General features: G+C 53.9%; 1 protein-coding gene across 3 annotated transcripts in view; it reads left to right on the top strand.

The window, feature by feature from the left end:
• Megf6 (multiple EGF like domains 6) overlaps positions 1-12,295 on the top strand; it is a 103,136-nt gene extending 90,841 nt beyond the window's left edge. For all 3 annotated transcript variants that reach the window (XM_076933621.1, XM_076933620.1, XM_034503285.2), the window contains 20 exons: positions 891-1,016; positions 1,552-1,683; positions 1,778-1,906; positions 2,014-2,145; positions 3,228-3,356; positions 3,445-3,573; positions 3,819-3,947; positions 4,470-4,598; positions 4,801-4,929; positions 5,491-5,619; positions 5,729-5,857; positions 5,952-6,083; positions 6,225-6,353; positions 6,818-6,946; positions 7,908-8,036; positions 8,207-8,335; positions 8,711-8,839; positions 8,933-9,061; positions 9,699-9,827; positions 11,652-12,295. In XM_076933621.1, the coding sequence (XP_076789736.1) occupies positions 891-1,016; positions 1,552-1,683; positions 1,778-1,906; positions 2,014-2,145; positions 3,228-3,356; positions 3,445-3,573; positions 3,819-3,947; positions 4,470-4,598; positions 4,801-4,929; positions 5,491-5,619; positions 5,729-5,857; positions 5,952-6,083; positions 6,225-6,353; positions 6,818-6,946; positions 7,908-8,036; positions 8,207-8,335; positions 8,711-8,839; positions 8,933-9,061; positions 9,699-9,827; positions 11,652-11,716 (2,522 nt within the window). In that variant the 3' untranslated portion in view covers positions 11,717-12,295. The remainder of the gene's footprint in view (positions 1-890; positions 1,017-1,551; positions 1,684-1,777; positions 1,907-2,013; positions 2,146-3,227; positions 3,357-3,444; positions 3,574-3,818; positions 3,948-4,469; positions 4,599-4,800; positions 4,930-5,490; positions 5,620-5,728; positions 5,858-5,951; positions 6,084-6,224; positions 6,354-6,817; positions 6,947-7,907; positions 8,037-8,206; positions 8,336-8,710; positions 8,840-8,932; positions 9,062-9,698; positions 9,828-11,651) is intronic.
• The last annotated feature ends 4,874 nt before the right edge of the window (positions 12,296-17,169 follow it).

Genomic DNA, 17,169 nt, shown 5'->3' with positions numbered 1-17,169 from the left:
TGTAAGCATGTGTGTGTGCACATGTGTGCATGTGTGCGTGCATGTGTGTGTGTGTGTGTGTGTGTGTGTGTATGATATGCACAGGCACCTGAAGCATGCACACAGGTTGTGCCCGATCCCCAGTGATGGCTGCTTGGACCCCTCCATCAGGCCTGCTGTTTCACTCCAGCAAAGGATAGAGTGGGCAGGGACTAAGCAGGCAGGATATCTCCCATGCTTCCTAAGTTCCTACCCCAGTCTCATGCTCTCTTCTCCCTCGGCCCTAAGAACATGGCTGTTTTAGGGAGTGCAAAGATGCTTTACCAAGTGAGGCTTTCCAGTACCCGGGGCCATCACACATACCAGGGAGTGGCATATGTGTTCTTGAGGCCCTGTCTTTGGCCATTCCTATCCAGGACACCCTGATTCCTGTACTGCTGTGTTCTTTGCTGTGACTTGAGTTTCAGAGTGTGGGGGCCCAGACATCTGGGGTCCTTCCTTAATCTTTGTATGAACCAGTTACTACTTCCTACCCTACCTCTAATCCTGCCAGCGATCACTACAGCTCTGGGGCTGAGGAGCTGGGTATGAAGGGGAGGGGACTGGACTGGCACATCTTGGTTGACCTGACTAGAGGTGGTCCCCTGGGAGGACTACCCGAGGACAGGAACGGTCCCCTGATCCTGGGAGCTCTCCAGGGCCCTGAATTACCTTAGATTCTGCTGGACAGGCTGCCTGGTCCTCCAGCTGCCCTGCCCCTGCATCTCCCTGCCTATGCTCTCCCAAGTCCCCTGCCCCCAACTCTGTTTCTATCCTCATAACCTGTCCAGGTCTTCCTTGGGCTGTAAAGAAAGCTCCCAGCCTTGACAACTATGTATGGAGTGCCTGAAGTCACCTGCTCTCCCTTACAGAGTGCCCAGTGGGAACATTTGGTGTGAACTGCTCAGGTTCCTGCTCCTGTGTGGGGGCCCCCTGTCACCGAGTCACAGGGGAGTGTCTGTGTCCACCAGGGAAGACTGGGGAGGACTGTGGAGCAGGTGAGTCGCAGCTGAATGCCCTGGCAGCCCCAGCCCTGGGCTGTGTTTGAAAATACCATCCCAGACCATATTTAGAGACTCCGATTCCAGATCTGGGCTGCTTGGAGACCCACCATTGACCATTTAGGACCTTAGCCCTGACCCTGATGTGTTAGTTTTTTTTCTTTTCATAGTAGCTTCAGGGATTCATTCTGGAACACGATGGAATATGGGGAGGTGTCTGCAGCTGCTCATCAGAGCCATGGCCTCACACTGTGCTCTGGACCATCAGCTCCCTGCATGGAGCATCTGTCTCTCTAGCAGGCTCTCTATTTGGCTGTTGAGCTATCCCTGGGGTTGGGTTTACTTATTTAAAGGTGGGTGCCCTGCAGCCCTGGGGTTCTGAAACCTGCCTCTTTCTTGGGCAGTCTTTTATGACAACAGTGGTCTGTTTCTGGTTGTGGCAAGAGGGCCCTTCAGTGCTGTGTCAGGCACACAGCAGCATGCCAGCTAGAGCACTAGGAGAAGAATAGCTAATCCTGGGTCTGGGCTCTAGATTGTCCCGAGGGCCGTTGGGGGCTGGGCTGTCAAGAGATCTGCCCTGCGTGTGAGCATGGTGCCAGCTGCCACCCTGAGACTGGAACCTGCCTTTGTCTTCCTGGCTTTGTTGGTAGCCGCTGCCAGGATGGTGAGTATAACTCGTGTCTGACCTCAGCCTCAGCCTGCGGACCTGGTGGGCACACCAGGCTGCCATGCTCACTTTTTTTTTCCACTGCCAACAGCTTGCCCAGCAGGCTGGTTTGGGACTGGTTGCCAGATGAGGTGTGCGTGTGCCAATGATGGGCATTGCCACCCAGCCACTGGACGCTGTAGCTGTGCCCCTGGGTGGACGGGCCTCAGCTGCCAGAGAGGTATGGGGGTCCTTTGTCCACTGGTCCTGGCCTTGCCCCTGCTTCAAGATGCCCCATGTTCTGATGTGGCCATGCAGCTCACAGGATAACGCTGGGCTCTGTTGCAGCCTGTGACAGTGGACACTGGGGTCCTGACTGCATCCACCCTTGCAACTGCAGTGCAGGCCATGGGAATTGTGATTCTGTCAGTGGCCTCTGCCTGTGTGAGGCTGGCTACGAAGGTCCCCGGTGTGAACAGTGTGAGTACCAGCCTGCTGTTTGTACCCCCCTCAGTGTGCACGTAGGCACGTGCATGCATATAAACACACACACACACACACACACACACACTTGCATATTCACATACATGTACCTGAGTATTCTGGTGCACACATACCATGCATGTACATATACTGTCTCCCATGGTCAGTGGGACTTAAGGCTCACCTGGAATAGCAGATGGGAAGCCAGGGAGGTCCTGTGAATTCATTTTTGAAAGTGATAGTCTTTTCTCTGTCCCGGCTAGCTCCCAAATAAATGAGACAGAGCCTGTAAGATTTATTTGATAAGCTTTATGGCACAAGAACTGGGCAGTCATTGATTTATTCTAATCCTCTAAGCTAATTGGGCGACCTTCCAGCCAAAATCCCCGAGATGCTTGCATTTTAGTATTGATTTGGCTTTTTCTGCGTCAAGTGTTTTCCCAAGATGTCTTAACCCTCTTTTCACAGTGTATCCTCTCTCCCCCCTTCTCTCCCCTCCTCTCCCTCTCCTCTCTCCCTCTCACTCCCCCTTCTTCCCTTCCTTCCTCCCTCCCTCCCAATGCTAGAATCAGAAGTCCAGCCCTATTCTCCCTTCTGCCCAGCCATTGCCCACTCAGCTTTTATTGTCAAATAGGAGAATAAACAGAGAGCAATGTTTAAATGGACTTGAAACAGGAGATACTTAGAGTAAGCATTACAGTGCCATGTCCGGATTGCATCCAGGTGTAGGCGCAGAGAAACCAGCATTTGAATGCTACAATTGCACAAAACATTCTGCCTATACTGTCCCAGCCTGGGAGGAAAGGCAGGATGTCCTTAGGCCCCTGTATGCTTCCAAGACTTGTGGATGGGCTGTGAGTGGGTCAGGGTAGCTGGCCTTAGAGACAGCCCTAGGTGAGATCGTACCTGGGTCCCAAAGACAAGGTCTGGGACTCTTACCTCCCATCTGGGGAAAAGGTAGAAGGAGTGTATGGTAAGGTCAGGTGTCCCCACTGTTGGGAGGGGAGGGGCTTCTTCGTCAGGGGCACTGGCCAGACTTGCTGTCCTAGTCTGATGTGAGGCTGGCCTTTGTGTCTCAGGGTGTCGGCAGGGGTACTTTGGGCCTGCCTGTGAGCAGAAGTGCAGGTGTGAGCACGGGGCCGCCTGTGACCATGTCAGTGGTGCCTGTACCTGCCCAGCTGGCTGGAGGGGAAGCTTCTGCGAGCATGGTAAGCTGAGTGCAGGCTGGGCCCTGAGTGCAGGTTGGGCAGGGATCTCTGGCTCTGGGCCTCTTGTGATCTCCACCTCTGTCTGTAGCCTGTCCTGCTGGCTTCTTTGGGTTAGACTGTGGCAGTGCCTGCAACTGCTCCGCCGGGGCCACCTGTGATGCTGTCACTGGCTCGTGCATCTGCCCAGCTGGCCGCTGGGGCCCACGCTGCTCCCAGAGTATGTAAGGGGCCTCATCCTGGGTACTGTGGGGAGCGGTCCTTCATGGGAGGAAACAACCCTGAGGCTCCTTCCTGGCACCCAACTGAGGACACAGCTTTGTCCATGAGGTTCCAAGTATCTATCCTTCTTATGGCTGCTCTGCTAAGAGGTGGCGCTGACACCCTGGCAGATCTACCCAGTGCCCTGGCTCCTCCTGCAGCAGTCCCCCGGCTATGTTCCTGACAGCTCCTCTCCTATTGCAGCTTGCCCACCCCTCACCTTCGGGCTTAACTGCAGCCAGATTTGTACCTGTTTCAACGGGGCCTCCTGTGACCCTGTTCATGGGCAATGCTACTGTGCTCCTGGATGGATGGGACCCACCTGCCTGCAGGGTAAGTCCTGTGTAGGAGTTCAAGGTCCAGTCCTGGGTAATGGCCTCTCAATGAGTCCATGGAAGGACTTGGGTGCATGGGATGGGAGGGTAGGTACAGTGCTCGTCTGTTGGCCTGGCTTTTCAGAGAAGTTGGAATGGAGATCGACTGTGACCTTTTTTTTTTTTTTTTTGGTTTTTCGAGACAGGGTTTCTCTGTGTAGCCCTGGCTGTCCTGGAACTCACTCTGTAGACCAGGCTAGCCTCAAACTCAGAAATCTGCCTGCCTCTGCCTCCCAAGTGCTGGGATTAAAGGCATGCGCCACCACCACCCGACACTGACTGTGACCTTTAATGTCATGCCCCTAAGGCCAGGTTGGTGGGTCCAGGACAGGCCTGGGATTTGGCATCACAGAATTAGCCAGCCTGATAAGGTTCCAACTTGAAAGTCAGGTTGAACTCTGGGGATATGTGGAAACTTATGGAACTCTAAAGGTCTCTGCTGGCCAGATGTTGAGGCTTGCTTCTGCTTTCTGGGCCTCAGCCTGCCCTGCTGGCCTGTATGGCAAGAACTGTCAGCATTCCTGTCTGTGCCGAAATGGAGGGAGCTGTGACCCCATCTTGGGCCAGTGTGCATGCCCAGAGGGCTGGACCGGCTTGGCCTGTGAGAATGGTGAGCTGTCTGGCCTGGGTGGTAGACATCCTTCAGGCGAGGAGGATGATGTCCTGAAGGATGTCCTGTCGAGGGGGCAGCATGCTAGGGGTGGCTGGAGTGTCTTTCCTTCCACCCAAGGTGCAGGAAACTTGGGCTGGTGTCTCCTAGACAAAGCTCTAGTCCAGAGAGTTAGACTCTCATCCCTACCCTACTTTTGCAGAGTGCCTTCCTGGACACTATGGGGCTGGTTGTCAGCTCAACTGCAGTTGCCTTAATGGGGGCATATGTGACCGGCTTACGGGCCACTGCCGCTGCCCAGCTGGCTGGACTGGGGACAAGTGTCAGAACTGTGAGTGGGGTCTGGGAAGCTGGGAGGTTCTGCCAAGGGTGACCCAATTTTATTCCGCGGTTCTCACCGAAGTGGCTCGCTGTTAAATGGCTTCAGGGCCTTCCTGCTAAGAGACTAGACTGATCGGCTGGTTTGCTTCTGTTTTGGAGAGAGGCTTCAGAGAGAAAGCCGTGGTCTCTGGATTTGAAGCTTGTATTGCCCAAGGCTCCATGATCGCAAGATGCTGCCCAGTCTGTGGCTTTTCTGCCCATGGTCCTTGTTCTCCCTCCAGACCTCAAACCCCCTCAGCATCTGGACAAGTGGACACTGGGATGGATACTTACCTGTCTGACCTTTCTGAGTTTTCCCCTCTCTCCCCTTCTGCATAGCCACAGCCATTTGTAGACCCAGCCTACAGAACCCCTTGCTTAGCCCCAACCCTGGAGCCGAAGCCAAGTTGGGAGACCTCAGGGAGATCCAGTGACTCTTCATATCTTCTGGTGTCAGCCTCTTCTTCTCCCTCCATTTCCATGGGCCCTGGATCTGTAATACCTGGCCTTCTGTCCATCTCTCATGCTACAGCCTGTGTCAATGGCATGTTTGGGGTTCACTGTGAGGAGCACTGTGCCTGCCGGAAGGGTGCCACCTGCCACCATGTCACGGGGGCCTGCCTCTGTCCCCCAGGATGGAGGGGCTCACACTGTGAACAGGGTAAGCAGAGATAACAGTTCATGGACCATTGGGAGTGCTGCATAGCCTCCTCAGGGCTCCCCTCTGCCCCATTCCCAGAAAGCTTACCTCATTTCTACCCTTCCCACAGCCTGTCCACGTGGCTGGTTTGGAGAGGCCTGTGCTCAGCGGTGCCGCTGCCCACCCGGTGCCTCCTGCCACCATGTCACTGGGGAGTGCCACTGTCCACCTGGCTTCACTGGGCCCGGCTGTGAGCAGGGTAGGTGCTCCTCCAATACCTGCTTTGTGGAGAGGCACAACTGTGGGATTCCCGAGGGTTAGGCCATGCTTGACCCTAGTCGACCTATACCTAGCCTGCCAGCCTGGAACCTTTGGAAAGGACTGTAAGCACCTGTGCCAGTGTCCTGGTGAGACCTGGGCCTGCCACCCTGCTTCAGGGACCTGTGTATGTGCTGCTGGTTACCATGGCACTGACTGTCAGCAACGTGAGTCAGGGGATCAGGGGTTCCGTCTGCCATTCTGGTATGCATGGTAGAAGGGGGCAGCCCTCAAGGTTGCCATGCTCAGGGGTGCTCCATGTTTGACTCCACCTCCAGCTTGTTTGCAGACCCTCTCTCTCCCTGCAGGATGCCCATCTGGGCGCTATGGGCCAGGCTGTGAACACATTTGTAAGTGTCTCAATGGTGGGACCTGCGACCCAGCCACGGGAGCCTGCTACTGCCCTGCTGGGTTCCTTGGGGCAGACTGCAGCCTTGGTGAGGATCCAGACTGAAGGGCTGGGTAGTATATTGCTGAATTTCTGGGGAAGGAGGCAGGGCCCTGCTGGCCAGCCTATGGGAGGACAGTGTTCTGCCCACATGCTTCCCTGATTTTTGAGTCCCCTGTTGCTGATCTAATCTAGACTGGCATTGAAGATGGTGTGTGGGTGTCTGTGTGACCCCAGAGGGCCCTGGCTTCTGGCTAGCTGTGTCCCAGATAACTGAGCACAACCCTGTGGCTAAGTGTCCTGCCCAGGAAAGGGACTTTCTCCTGGGTCACATGGGGACTTTCCCATTTGGAACCTAGGCAGAGCTGGGGTGTGTGGCAGTGTGTCTCTGTAGAGATGGCCTGGAGCCCAGCTCCTGGCCGAGCCTATTCATGGAGGAAGATGGCGGATGCTGGGAATCTAGGACAGTTGTGGTCAAGGCAGAAGCAACTACTTATCTGGCCCTCTCCACAGCCTGTCCACAGGGTCGCTTCGGCCCCAGCTGTGCCCAGGTGTGTGCATGTGGACAAGGGGCGGCCTGCGACCCGGTGTCAGGGACTTGCATCTGTCCTCCCGGGAAGATGGGCGTCCACTGTGAGCACGGTGAGTGTCTGCTGGGGGCCCAGCATGCGTACAGTTCACTGATGTGTCATCAAGCTATGGAGCGGGCTCCTGAAGTGAACTCATCATGGGAGGGGGTGTGCCCATTCCCCAGGGGCACATTCACACTCACTGCCACTGTGAGTTCCTCAGAAACCTTGGGGCTGAGAAGCAGTCTCTTACCACGTGGACCGCCTGCCCTGCTGGCAAACCGGCCATCCCATGCCAACTCAGGGCCCCACCCACTCAGGACTCTTGAGAGTTGGTTCATCCAGTGGCCTGCCTGCTCATGTCTCTGTGGCCGGTGGAACCCCTCCTGAGCCTGGTAGCATTTGCGTCCCGATGTCTTCTCGGAAGGGTATTTCCTGGTCCTTTTTTCCAGGCCTAGGGACCCCAGCAGACACAGTGGGTAGACCAGGAGACAGTGGTCATACCCACACTGTGTCAGTGTACCCAGTCCCAAGCACACTCTCAGCTCCCCCCTGAGTCCTCACAAAGGCTGTTCTTGTAACCCTTGCTCTCAGCCTAGGACTGGTGTAGTGTCAGATTAGCAGTCCAAGGCCAGGCTGTAGCCAGGCTGCTACCTGGTCCTGCCTCACTCCTAGGAAAGACAGCAGTGTTATAGGGTGGCCAGCAGGCCACCTGAGTACACATGGCTGACCATGACTGATTCTAGGCCTCTAAGGCACACAAGTGTGATTGGAAGCCTTCCTGACTCCTTGCTGGTCGTGCAGGTGCTTGCTTACAGTCCCCTGAAGATAATGGTCCCTGTTATCTTAGAGTGACCATCAGATCAGATCTGATGCTGGCTGCTCAAAATTCTGAAGAATTCTGTGAGGAAAAAGCCAGCACCAGGCAGCTCAGGAAGCATTTGTCGAATGAATGTCACTCTGTGTGGGGACTTGTCCCAAAAACACATCCAACCCTGGCCAGAGTTCTCAGTTGTGCCTGCCTCTGCCCCTAGGCTGTCCCCAGGACTGGTTTGGCAAGGGCTGTGAACTCAAGTGTGCCTGCAGGAATGGGGGCCTGTGTCATGCTACCAATGGCAGCTGTTCCTGCCCCCTGGGCTGGATGGGGCCACACTGTGAGCACGGTGAGTGTATGTGTATGGGGAGGCAGGACTGAAACGTTCACCTGGATATTGAGCAAGGAGGGGCCTTGCTCTGGACCCTGAGAAGGAGGCAGAGTTTAGGGGCCTAGGAGGCTGTATGGGGCAGTGAGTCAGTGAGCACCTAAGAATCCATTTGCCCGGTCCCTGTACAGCCTGCCCTGCTGGGCGCTATGGTGCTGCCTGCCTCCTGGAGTGTTCCTGTCAGAACAATGGCAGCTGTGAGCCCACCACGGGTGCTTGCCTTTGTGGCCCTGGCTTCTATGGTCAAGCTTGCGAACACGGTGAGTGGGGTTGTCCCCTTCCCTGTGTATACCGTTAAGGCTGGTCCTGGCTCATGAACAGCGGTCATTTTCTCAGTCATTGCTCATGAGGAGAGATGGGATGACCAGGCTCTGAGGCTGGAGGTGTCTTCTCAGGGTCACACAGGACAGGTGGGCATGAACTCCTTCATATGCCTCTACCTTGCTGTGTGAGCCCTGGCTGGTATACTGAAGTGTATATAGTGAGAACTGGGAGGGAGGGAGGGAGGGAGGGAGGGAAGCTAGGACACACTGGAAAGGGCCTCTCTCAGGTCTTGGATTTGGTCCTTTGCCCACTCTGGGAAAACGAGGGGTTTCTGCTGCCTTTGACTGGGCCTAACCAGGATCCTTCTCCAGCCTGCCCTGCCGGCTTCCATGGATCTGGCTGCCAGAGAATTTGTGAGTGTCAACAGGGTGCCCCCTGTGACCCTGTCAGTGGCCAGTGCCTCTGCCCTGCTGGCTTCCATGGCCAGTTCTGTGAGAGTGGTGAGTGTTTCTGGCCCCCACCCGACCCCTGTACCCTTTCCTGTCTTGGTTAATTTGGGGGAAGGGAACACTGATTCCTGTTGCCTCCACCAGGGTGTAAGCCAGGCTTTTTTGGAGATGGCTGCCTGCAGCAATGTAACTGCCACGGGGATGTGCCCTGTGATCCCATCAGCGGCCTCTGCCTTTGCCCACCAGGGCGTACAGGAACCACATGTGATCTGGGTGAGTGTGGGCTCCTTCCCAGGACAGGACATGGGGGTAGGTCTACACTAACAGCAAATATCATGTGGGTTGGCTGCCTGCATGCCAGGCCTCAGACTAGGCACTGCGCCCTCCTGTTATCTCCACTTTACCCTCCAGCCTTCTCTGAGAGATGCGGCAGTGGCCAGAACATGATATACCAAGCATAGACGTCCAGCAGAACTGCCAAGGCTGGGGTCCTGCTCTGTGGTGGCCCCGAGTCTTGGGACTCTGTCTGCCCCCAGTGAGGTAGAAATATGTCCCTGACTTAACAATCATGGCCATAACCCTTTCAGACCAGACTGCCCGAGGATGGGGGCTGTCCTGCTGGGACTGTAAATGTGACCTAGTGACTTTTGGATTCATCCAGCAGCTGTGGCTTCTGCTTCACCAACCCAGGCACCAGGCAGGAATGTGTGTGAGCTTCTCCATATAGGAGCTCAAGGTTATAGAACACAGATGTTTTTAAAGTGGGTAGGAACTGTTATCCTTTTCAGGGGAAACTGAGGCCCACGGTCTTCTCTACTCCTTTCCTGTAGGACATCATCCCACCCGAGCTTTCTACCCAGGTCCAGGCAGATGTGCTTATGTTTCTCTCTCCCACCTCCTGCCTCTACAGATTGCGGAAGGGGCCGCTTTGGGCCGGGCTGTGCCCTGCACTGTGATTGCGGGGGTGGGGCCGACTGCGACCCCATCAGCGGGCAGTGCCACTGTGTGGACAGCTACACGGGACCCACTTGCCAGGAAGGTGAGTCAGGTTCCCAGGGGAGGAATTGAAGACTCCCAGCCCTGGCCAAGAATCCATCCCTTGCCCTAATACCAAGTGGTGGGGCCAGACCGGTCAGTGAGAAACTTGTCCATCCCTTCCTGGCACCCAGAGTCCACACAGCTCCCGGTGGTGATGAGTAGGGCTCAAGCTACTTATCATGTCAGGAACTGGTTGCAGTGTCAGCCTAGAACACCACCCCTTTCCCCAGAGTGACCCTGCAGGTTACAGTGTGAGTTTACAGACCCATATTCAGGTAGGGCCGGTCCATTCAGTATGGGAGGGAGTGCATACATGTGTGCCCATGTATCTGTGAGCAACAATGTATGTTAGCCAGTATATGTGTGTATACACGTGTTGTGAGCTACTGCATGTGCACATGTGCCAGCACATCAGAGCAGTGACACAAGCATGTGGGGTAACTATGCGTGCACTAGGTGTGTGTGGACTGCAGGTGTATATGTATGTGTGCATGCTACAGGTGTACATGCACTCCAGGTATGTGTGTGTGTGTACTGCAGGTGTATATGTACACTCTAGGTATATGTGTGTATGCATGCTACAGGTGTACACGCACTCCAGGTGTGTCTTGTTCATGTGTTTACTCCAGGTGTGTATGTGCACTCCAGGTGTGTGTGCACATCCTCCTGGTGCATGTGTGATCCTTCCCAATACCTCAGCAGACTGGGCCTGAGGAGTCAGCAAGAGACATCATAAGTGCTTGGGCTGTCCACAGGGGTGTAGTGCTCCTCCCCGCACACCTTACAGTCCTGCAGAGCAGGCGTGCATCTTCCTGGTGTGTACTCATGGTGCATCAGCTTTAGTTATGTGTCCCACGTGTACAGACATGTGTGCGCTCTAGGTATGTGTGCTCCATGTGTACACAGCTTCAGGTCTACGTGTGTGCCCACATCTTTGTGTATCATGTGAGTCCGCACATTCTGGTGACGTCTATGCACCAGGTGTGTGTACTGTGTTGAATTCAAATGCACTGTTACCGTGCATGCCTATGCCAGGCACGTATGCTCCAGTCCGTGTGTATACTCATGGATTATTTATACTTGTGCCTGTGTGTGTACACACATGCAGAGCTGAGGCAGTAGTTCCTTGACCCCCCAACCCCCCCAAGGCTCTGCGGGACTGTACCTCCCACCTGCAAGGCAGAACTGGGAATACCGCACCCCTGTGGATAGCCCAGGCCCTTACGATGTCCTTGTTGGCTCCCCAGGTCCAGTCTGCTGAAGGCGTTGGGAAGGGCCTCTGCAGAGGGAGGCAGGAGGCTAGCTATGGTACTCTACAGGGTGGGTCATGGTAGAGGTGAGGACCCAGACCCAGGAGTCCTCAGCTTGGAGACCCCCAGCGTAAACTGCATACTGTGCATAAGTGAAGCCTCTCCAAGGTAGTCACAGCCTCAAACCACTAATAGTTGAGCAAGGGAGCTGTTCAGAGTTAGGTTGCAGTTTGCTGACTGCTGCCTGGGTACATAATGCTACCCACAGTGACACCCAGTGGTCAAATGCGGCACTACACCCTAGGGCACCCTCATGTACATTTAGGGCACTGTGGCCACTGGGAGTCCTGGGCCAGCCATTTTTCCTGGGGTGGCATTAGCTAGATCTTGGGCAAAGCCTTTCCCAACCAGCCTCAGAGCCCTGCTCCCACTCTTCTTGGTAGTTGGCAGAAGGGGAGCTGATCAGACCCCCACCACTCAGTGGGGGGCTATTGCCTTTACAGTGTCATGCTGGAATGTGGCTGTTTTGAGGATCCCACCCCACCTTGTTGCTGACCCTCTTTTCATGTCCCCAGCGCCCACACAGATATCTAGCAGACCAGCGCCCCAGCACCCCAGCAGCAGGGCTGTGAAGCACTAACTCAAGGAACACCCACAGAGGTCTACTACTGTGTTCCAGCCCAAGGGACCCAGGCCTCTGCTGGTGACTGAGAGACATAGGTGGGACTTCTGGATCCACACCTCTCCTGGAAAGCCATGTGTCTCTGGACAGCTATGGATAGTCACTCAGCCCCATATTAGGGCTCTGTGGTCATGGGGAAGAAGAAGGCCTCCTTCGGACACAAGGAATCCAGGGAAGTGGACTGGACCTCCAGCCACTGTTTACATGGGGACCCTATAGGCTGTGCTGTGGAATCCTGGCCCTCTTCAGGGACCTGGGATGGGACCAAGGTGGGAATAGCCAAGGCCCTGCCTGCCTGTCAGGTCCTTCTGGTGCTAGGCCATGGACTGCTGCAGCCAGCCAACTGTTTACCTGGAAATGTAGTCCAGCCCGTATTTATGTAAGGTATTTATGGGCAATTCCATTTGCCATTGTGGCCCTGGGTCAGCTGGAAGCTGCCTGATCCCAGAACTCAGGCAGTGAGCTGTTGGGGTCTCCAGCAACTGGGATCAAGGGTTTTGTAAAGCCCAGTGAGTTAAAGGCACAGTGGTGTTCTCATGGCCTGGGTTTCTGTGCTTTCCATAGACTCTGTGGGTCCTTCCAAGAACAGCTGGCATGAGAGTTCTTGGATGAAAACCTCCTGTACCCCTCTCTAATGACAGGAATGCCGCACCAGTCACATTGGGGTTCCTCCTGGTTTCTGGCTCTGGGGAATGAAGCAGTGCCTGGTCAAGGTGAATTGTCCCAGAGAACACACTGGTGCCTAAGACACCTCCAGAGACATAGAAGGTGGCTTGTTCAGAGACTACAGAAAGAATGTCCCAGAGGGAGCAGGGCAGGCCTGGTGTAGAAGGAAATCCATGCTTAACCCAAACAGCCCACCCCTGTCTCAACAGGGTGATGGACAGGCAGTATCACAGGTTCCAGGGCTCCCTGTGGATTGAGGCTGATACCTTAGGTAGAAGAGTGTAGCTCAGAGCAGAGCTGCAGGAGGGATGGGGGAAGGGCCCTGGGAACAGCAGAAATTGAAGGATGGCTGGACTTAGATCTGAGACTCTGCTCCCACCCAAAGAAGCTTCTTCTTTTGGATCTGGGTGGTAGCTGCCTCCTCCCTCTCCCACTGCATCCAAGGTAGGTGAAACCTCCAGGGATACTTCAAAGGCTGCAGTGGGATGGTCAGTAGTGGGAGCAAGTCAGTTGGCCATTGTATAGAGACTTAAGTAAAGGCAGAGGGATGGAGCAGAGAGTGGTGAAGAGCTTTGTGTAAATGTGAGGCAGGCAGTATGGGAATGAAGGAGGAATTCTAAAGCACCCAGAGGGGAAAAGGATTAAAAATCAGATTGGCCAGAAACTCTACAAGGGAAAGGCTGACAGGAAATGGTGATGATGTCACATATATTGAAAAGTTAGCTGGATATAATTTTCTATTCAGCTAAACTATCACCATGCCCACAGGTTCACCCATGTCTAATTTGGAAATATTCCTGGGAAGAGCCTAGAAGGGAGACATGGGAGACCTCACAGCAAATTTCCTACATGGCCATCATGAGGAGAAGTGAAGTTGTCCTTCTAAACCACAGGTTAACCCCAGACCCATTCACCATGGGGTAGCGCAAGGGAAGTTGGAGACAGGGTGTCACTGGTCCTGTGAGTGGCAGGCAGGGAGGCAGCAGCTGTAGCCAATGGAAGCAGGAGATAGAGTGGCCTACTTTTAGCCCTCCTGAGGACTGGAGTCCACACAGGGACGGGAAGGGAAAAGCAGGCTAACAGGGCATGAGCAGACAGAGGTCCAGACTTCACTATGAAAGTCATATGATCTTAGCTGGAAAGGTAGTTCAGAGGGTTAAGGGCCTTGCCGCCAAACAAATCTTAGTTTATTTCCCAAGTGGCAGAAGGAGATTAGTGACTTCTGCCAGTCCTCTGACCTCCTCCTATATACCCCCCAATAAATATTGCAATTAAAGTTTTTCTTTAAGGAAAGTCATAGTATCTAGCCTGTAAGAGCCAGCTGAAGGGTAGAAATACAATCATAGCAAGAAGAGCTGGGGAAAGATTTTTTTAAAAAGTTTTTTAAAGGTTTGTTTTTAGTATTTGTGTGTGTATGTAAGTGAGGCTGGAGGCATCAGATCCCATGGGACAGGGTCTGAGCTGCCTGATGTGTGTACTGAGAATTGACTGCAGGACCTCTGGAAGAGCAGTATTGCTTTAATTGCTGGGCCATCCCCTTAGCCCCTGGGGAAGGGGTTTTACTGTTATGCAGGTGCAAAACATTGTGGCTGTCCACACACATGCACACACACACACACACATATGCATGCACACATATACACACATGTACACATGCATGAGCACACACATGGGCACACACATGCATGCACGGGTGTACATACACACAGGCATGCATGAATACATGCATGCATACACGGGTACATACATACACTTGCACACACAGGTACTCAAAAATCCAGAGCAATGGTAGCTATTACAGAGAGAGAGAAACACATTACAATGTAATGTAACACACTTCCTATAACCTGTAGGTTAGGCAAACTGAAAAGCAACGATCCAGTCTGCAAAAGCTTTAGCATGCTATGTATGTGCTTGAGATATTTGTTTATAGATACATGCCTGTGTTTGTAGGGATTCTTTATGCTCACCAACAGGGCTGTGGGTGTCATAGAGGAGGTACTGGGGTATCCAACTCGGCCCCTTCACATACTAGGCAGATGCTCTTATCACATAGCTACTGGTAAGAAACCTAAAATTCTCTCCTTTGAAGACTAACAAGCCCATGAGACCGTGGTTGATTGATTGCCTGTATGCCTGATTGATTGAGATAGGCCTTGCAGTGTAGCTCTGGCTAGTTTGGAGTTAGCTAGGTAAACCAGCTGACTTGGACTCATGTCCTGTCTCTGCTTCCCGAGTGCCGGGATTACTTACAGGTATGCACCACCGTGCCTGACCAGACTGACAGGTTTTTAAATATGAAGTGGGAAAAATAAGGTAGACGCAGCTACAGACAGTGTGCAGAGAGTTAACAAAGAATGTGACGGGCAGCTGTGTGCTAGCACCATTACAGCAGGAACGTGGACACATTTGGGGAAAAGAAAATGCTAGGATTGGCATAAGTAGAAGTTAAAGGAACTTGGGGCTGGCGAGATGGTTCAGGGGGTAGTGTGGGTAATGGTGCCTGGCGACTTGAGTCCAGGACCCACATGAGGGAGACATAGGGCACTGAAGAGCTGGCTCAGACATTAAGAGCACTCGCCGCTCTTGCAGACTCTCAGAGGTCCTAGGTTCAGTTCTCAGCAATAACATGGTGGACCACAATTCTCCATAACCCCAGTTCCAGAGACTCTGACACCTTCTGGCTTTGGCAGGGTACCATGCATGAAGGTCAAGCACCCCTTCATATAAAATATTTTCTTAAAAAAGTAAAAAACTAAGGGGTAGTGGGTCACTGTGGCGTGACCGAAGAAATAATTGCTGAGCTGAACCGGAGTTGACTTCAGCCTGTATTCAGAGGCCCAGCACAGGGACAGCATTAGGGACAGGTGGCGGCTATCACTGGACAAACAGGCATAAAAAGCTCAAGAACGATGGCTTCTACACACTGGCTAAGGACATGGGAGGGAGTCCTGACCATGGCTTCACTTTCTGGAGGTCAAAGCCAGAGTCCTAAGTGAAGCAGCAAAGCCAGGGTCCTGGGGTATAGCCCCCATGTTAGTACCTCTTGTAGCCACCAGGGGGCCTGAGAGAGAAACACATCCTTACCTTGTCTTGTGGCTGGTGGTGGTAGGAGTTAGGCAGCCTGGCACACGGAGTCAGGAATGTTCTGGAAGGACTAGAAAGAATGTTCTTCCACTGTCTCTCAAGACCAGCAGCCACTGAAGTATCCATGACAGGCAATGTCACTGCAGGTGGCTCAGGATACCAGAGGGCTGGTGATCTGATCTTACTTAGCCCCAACCAGGCCACAGGCCTCCCTGGAGATAGGTAGGCTATTAGAATCCTTGATGGCCTCCTGCAAGCCCCTTGATTCTGAGTGGGCAGGGAGTCTTTTTAGTTACCCGATCTGTGATACGAAGGTCCCTGCAGCCCAGGCGGACAGGAGGGGTGGAGAGTCTCCCCAGCTGAGTGGGTGGGAAGGGTACCCCATATGATCCCCGTTATTGGAGAGGAGTGTGGAAATTACCACCAGAGAGGAGAACACATAGGATGGGCTATCTGCAGTCAGGGAGGCGAGGGGGCTGGCACTGTCACGGGGGGAAGGTTTCCTGACCTGGGCCTATACCAGATGACCTCTGTTAGTATGAGATGTCTTACTGCCCAGTGTCCACTAGCCTTGTCCACTAGCCCCTAAGGGCTGCAATATCTTTGCCCCTTGGCATCATCACTTGCCAGTCACCTGCTGCAGGAGTCTATAGTAACAACGGGTTCAGAGTCAGAGCCTCAGCCTTCCAGTCCACCTACCTCTAGCTAGAGTGTGCTTGGTGACAGCCAGCATGCCTCTCCTTGCCTTGTTCCTCGGGGGTGGGGGATCAGTAGGGGAAATAAAGCAGAGGCCACAGGAAGTTTACACCAAGGCTCCTTAGCTTCTGCCACAGGTACCTATCAGCATACACAATAGTGTCTGTGCACACAGACACCACTCGCCAGCCACCAGTGTGCTGTCCCCTACACACACACACACACACACACACACACACACACGGCAGCTCCAAGAAAGCAGGGCACTAGGGTGAGGCAGATGGAGATGTTTATCCTTTTCAGGTTGAAGGAGGTACTAGGCCCCGCCTCAGAGTCAACCCAGCCTTGCCTTCTCACTGAACTCTGGCCCGGCCCTCCTTTCAAAGCAGCCACTCATAAGTCAGGCTGAGCCAGCACTTGGCCCTTCTGGCTGCCTGTGGCCGTGGAAGGGGCTGGCCCTCACTGTCCTGATGCACAGCTCTTCCCAGGACTAAGGGACATCACTGTCTATGTTTTCCATTTAGTGGAGACTCATCTGTACCTGTCACTTCTGTAGCAAGGTTGAGCCTGGTAGGACGGTCAGATCCTATAGTACGTGTTGGGTGCTCCATCCTAATCTAGTGCCAGCCAAGCAGAGAAAGGCACGGGCTACAGCACCAGACTGAAGGGATTGTTGGAGACACCTGAGCAGCCAGACCAACCGTGTTCACTCTTGACCCAGCCCTAGTGAGTGCGGAGGCTGCCTTTCTGGCCGGGAGATAGAGCCTAAAATCACACCAGAGTGTCCCTATTGTGTCCCAGTCCTCAGAACCCTGTGGCCAGGCTGAGCATGCAAGGTCCATCCTGTTACCATCCCTGACCACACAAGCAGAGCCTTGTGCCAGAACTAAGGATAGACATGAGACCAGTCTCCACACACCTGTTATATGCCTTGGGTTTCACTGAGGCAGGTGGCTCACACG

The sequence above is a fragment of the Arvicanthis niloticus genome, chromosome 5 (genome assembly GCF_011762505.2).
Source record: "Arvicanthis niloticus isolate mArvNil1 chromosome 5, mArvNil1.pat.X, whole genome shotgun sequence".
NCBI classification, from domain to species: domain Eukaryota; kingdom Metazoa; phylum Chordata; class Mammalia; order Rodentia; family Muridae; genus Arvicanthis; species Arvicanthis niloticus.
The sequence above is the reverse complement of the archived record's forward strand: the minus strand, read 5'-3'. Positions and strand labels throughout refer to the sequence as shown.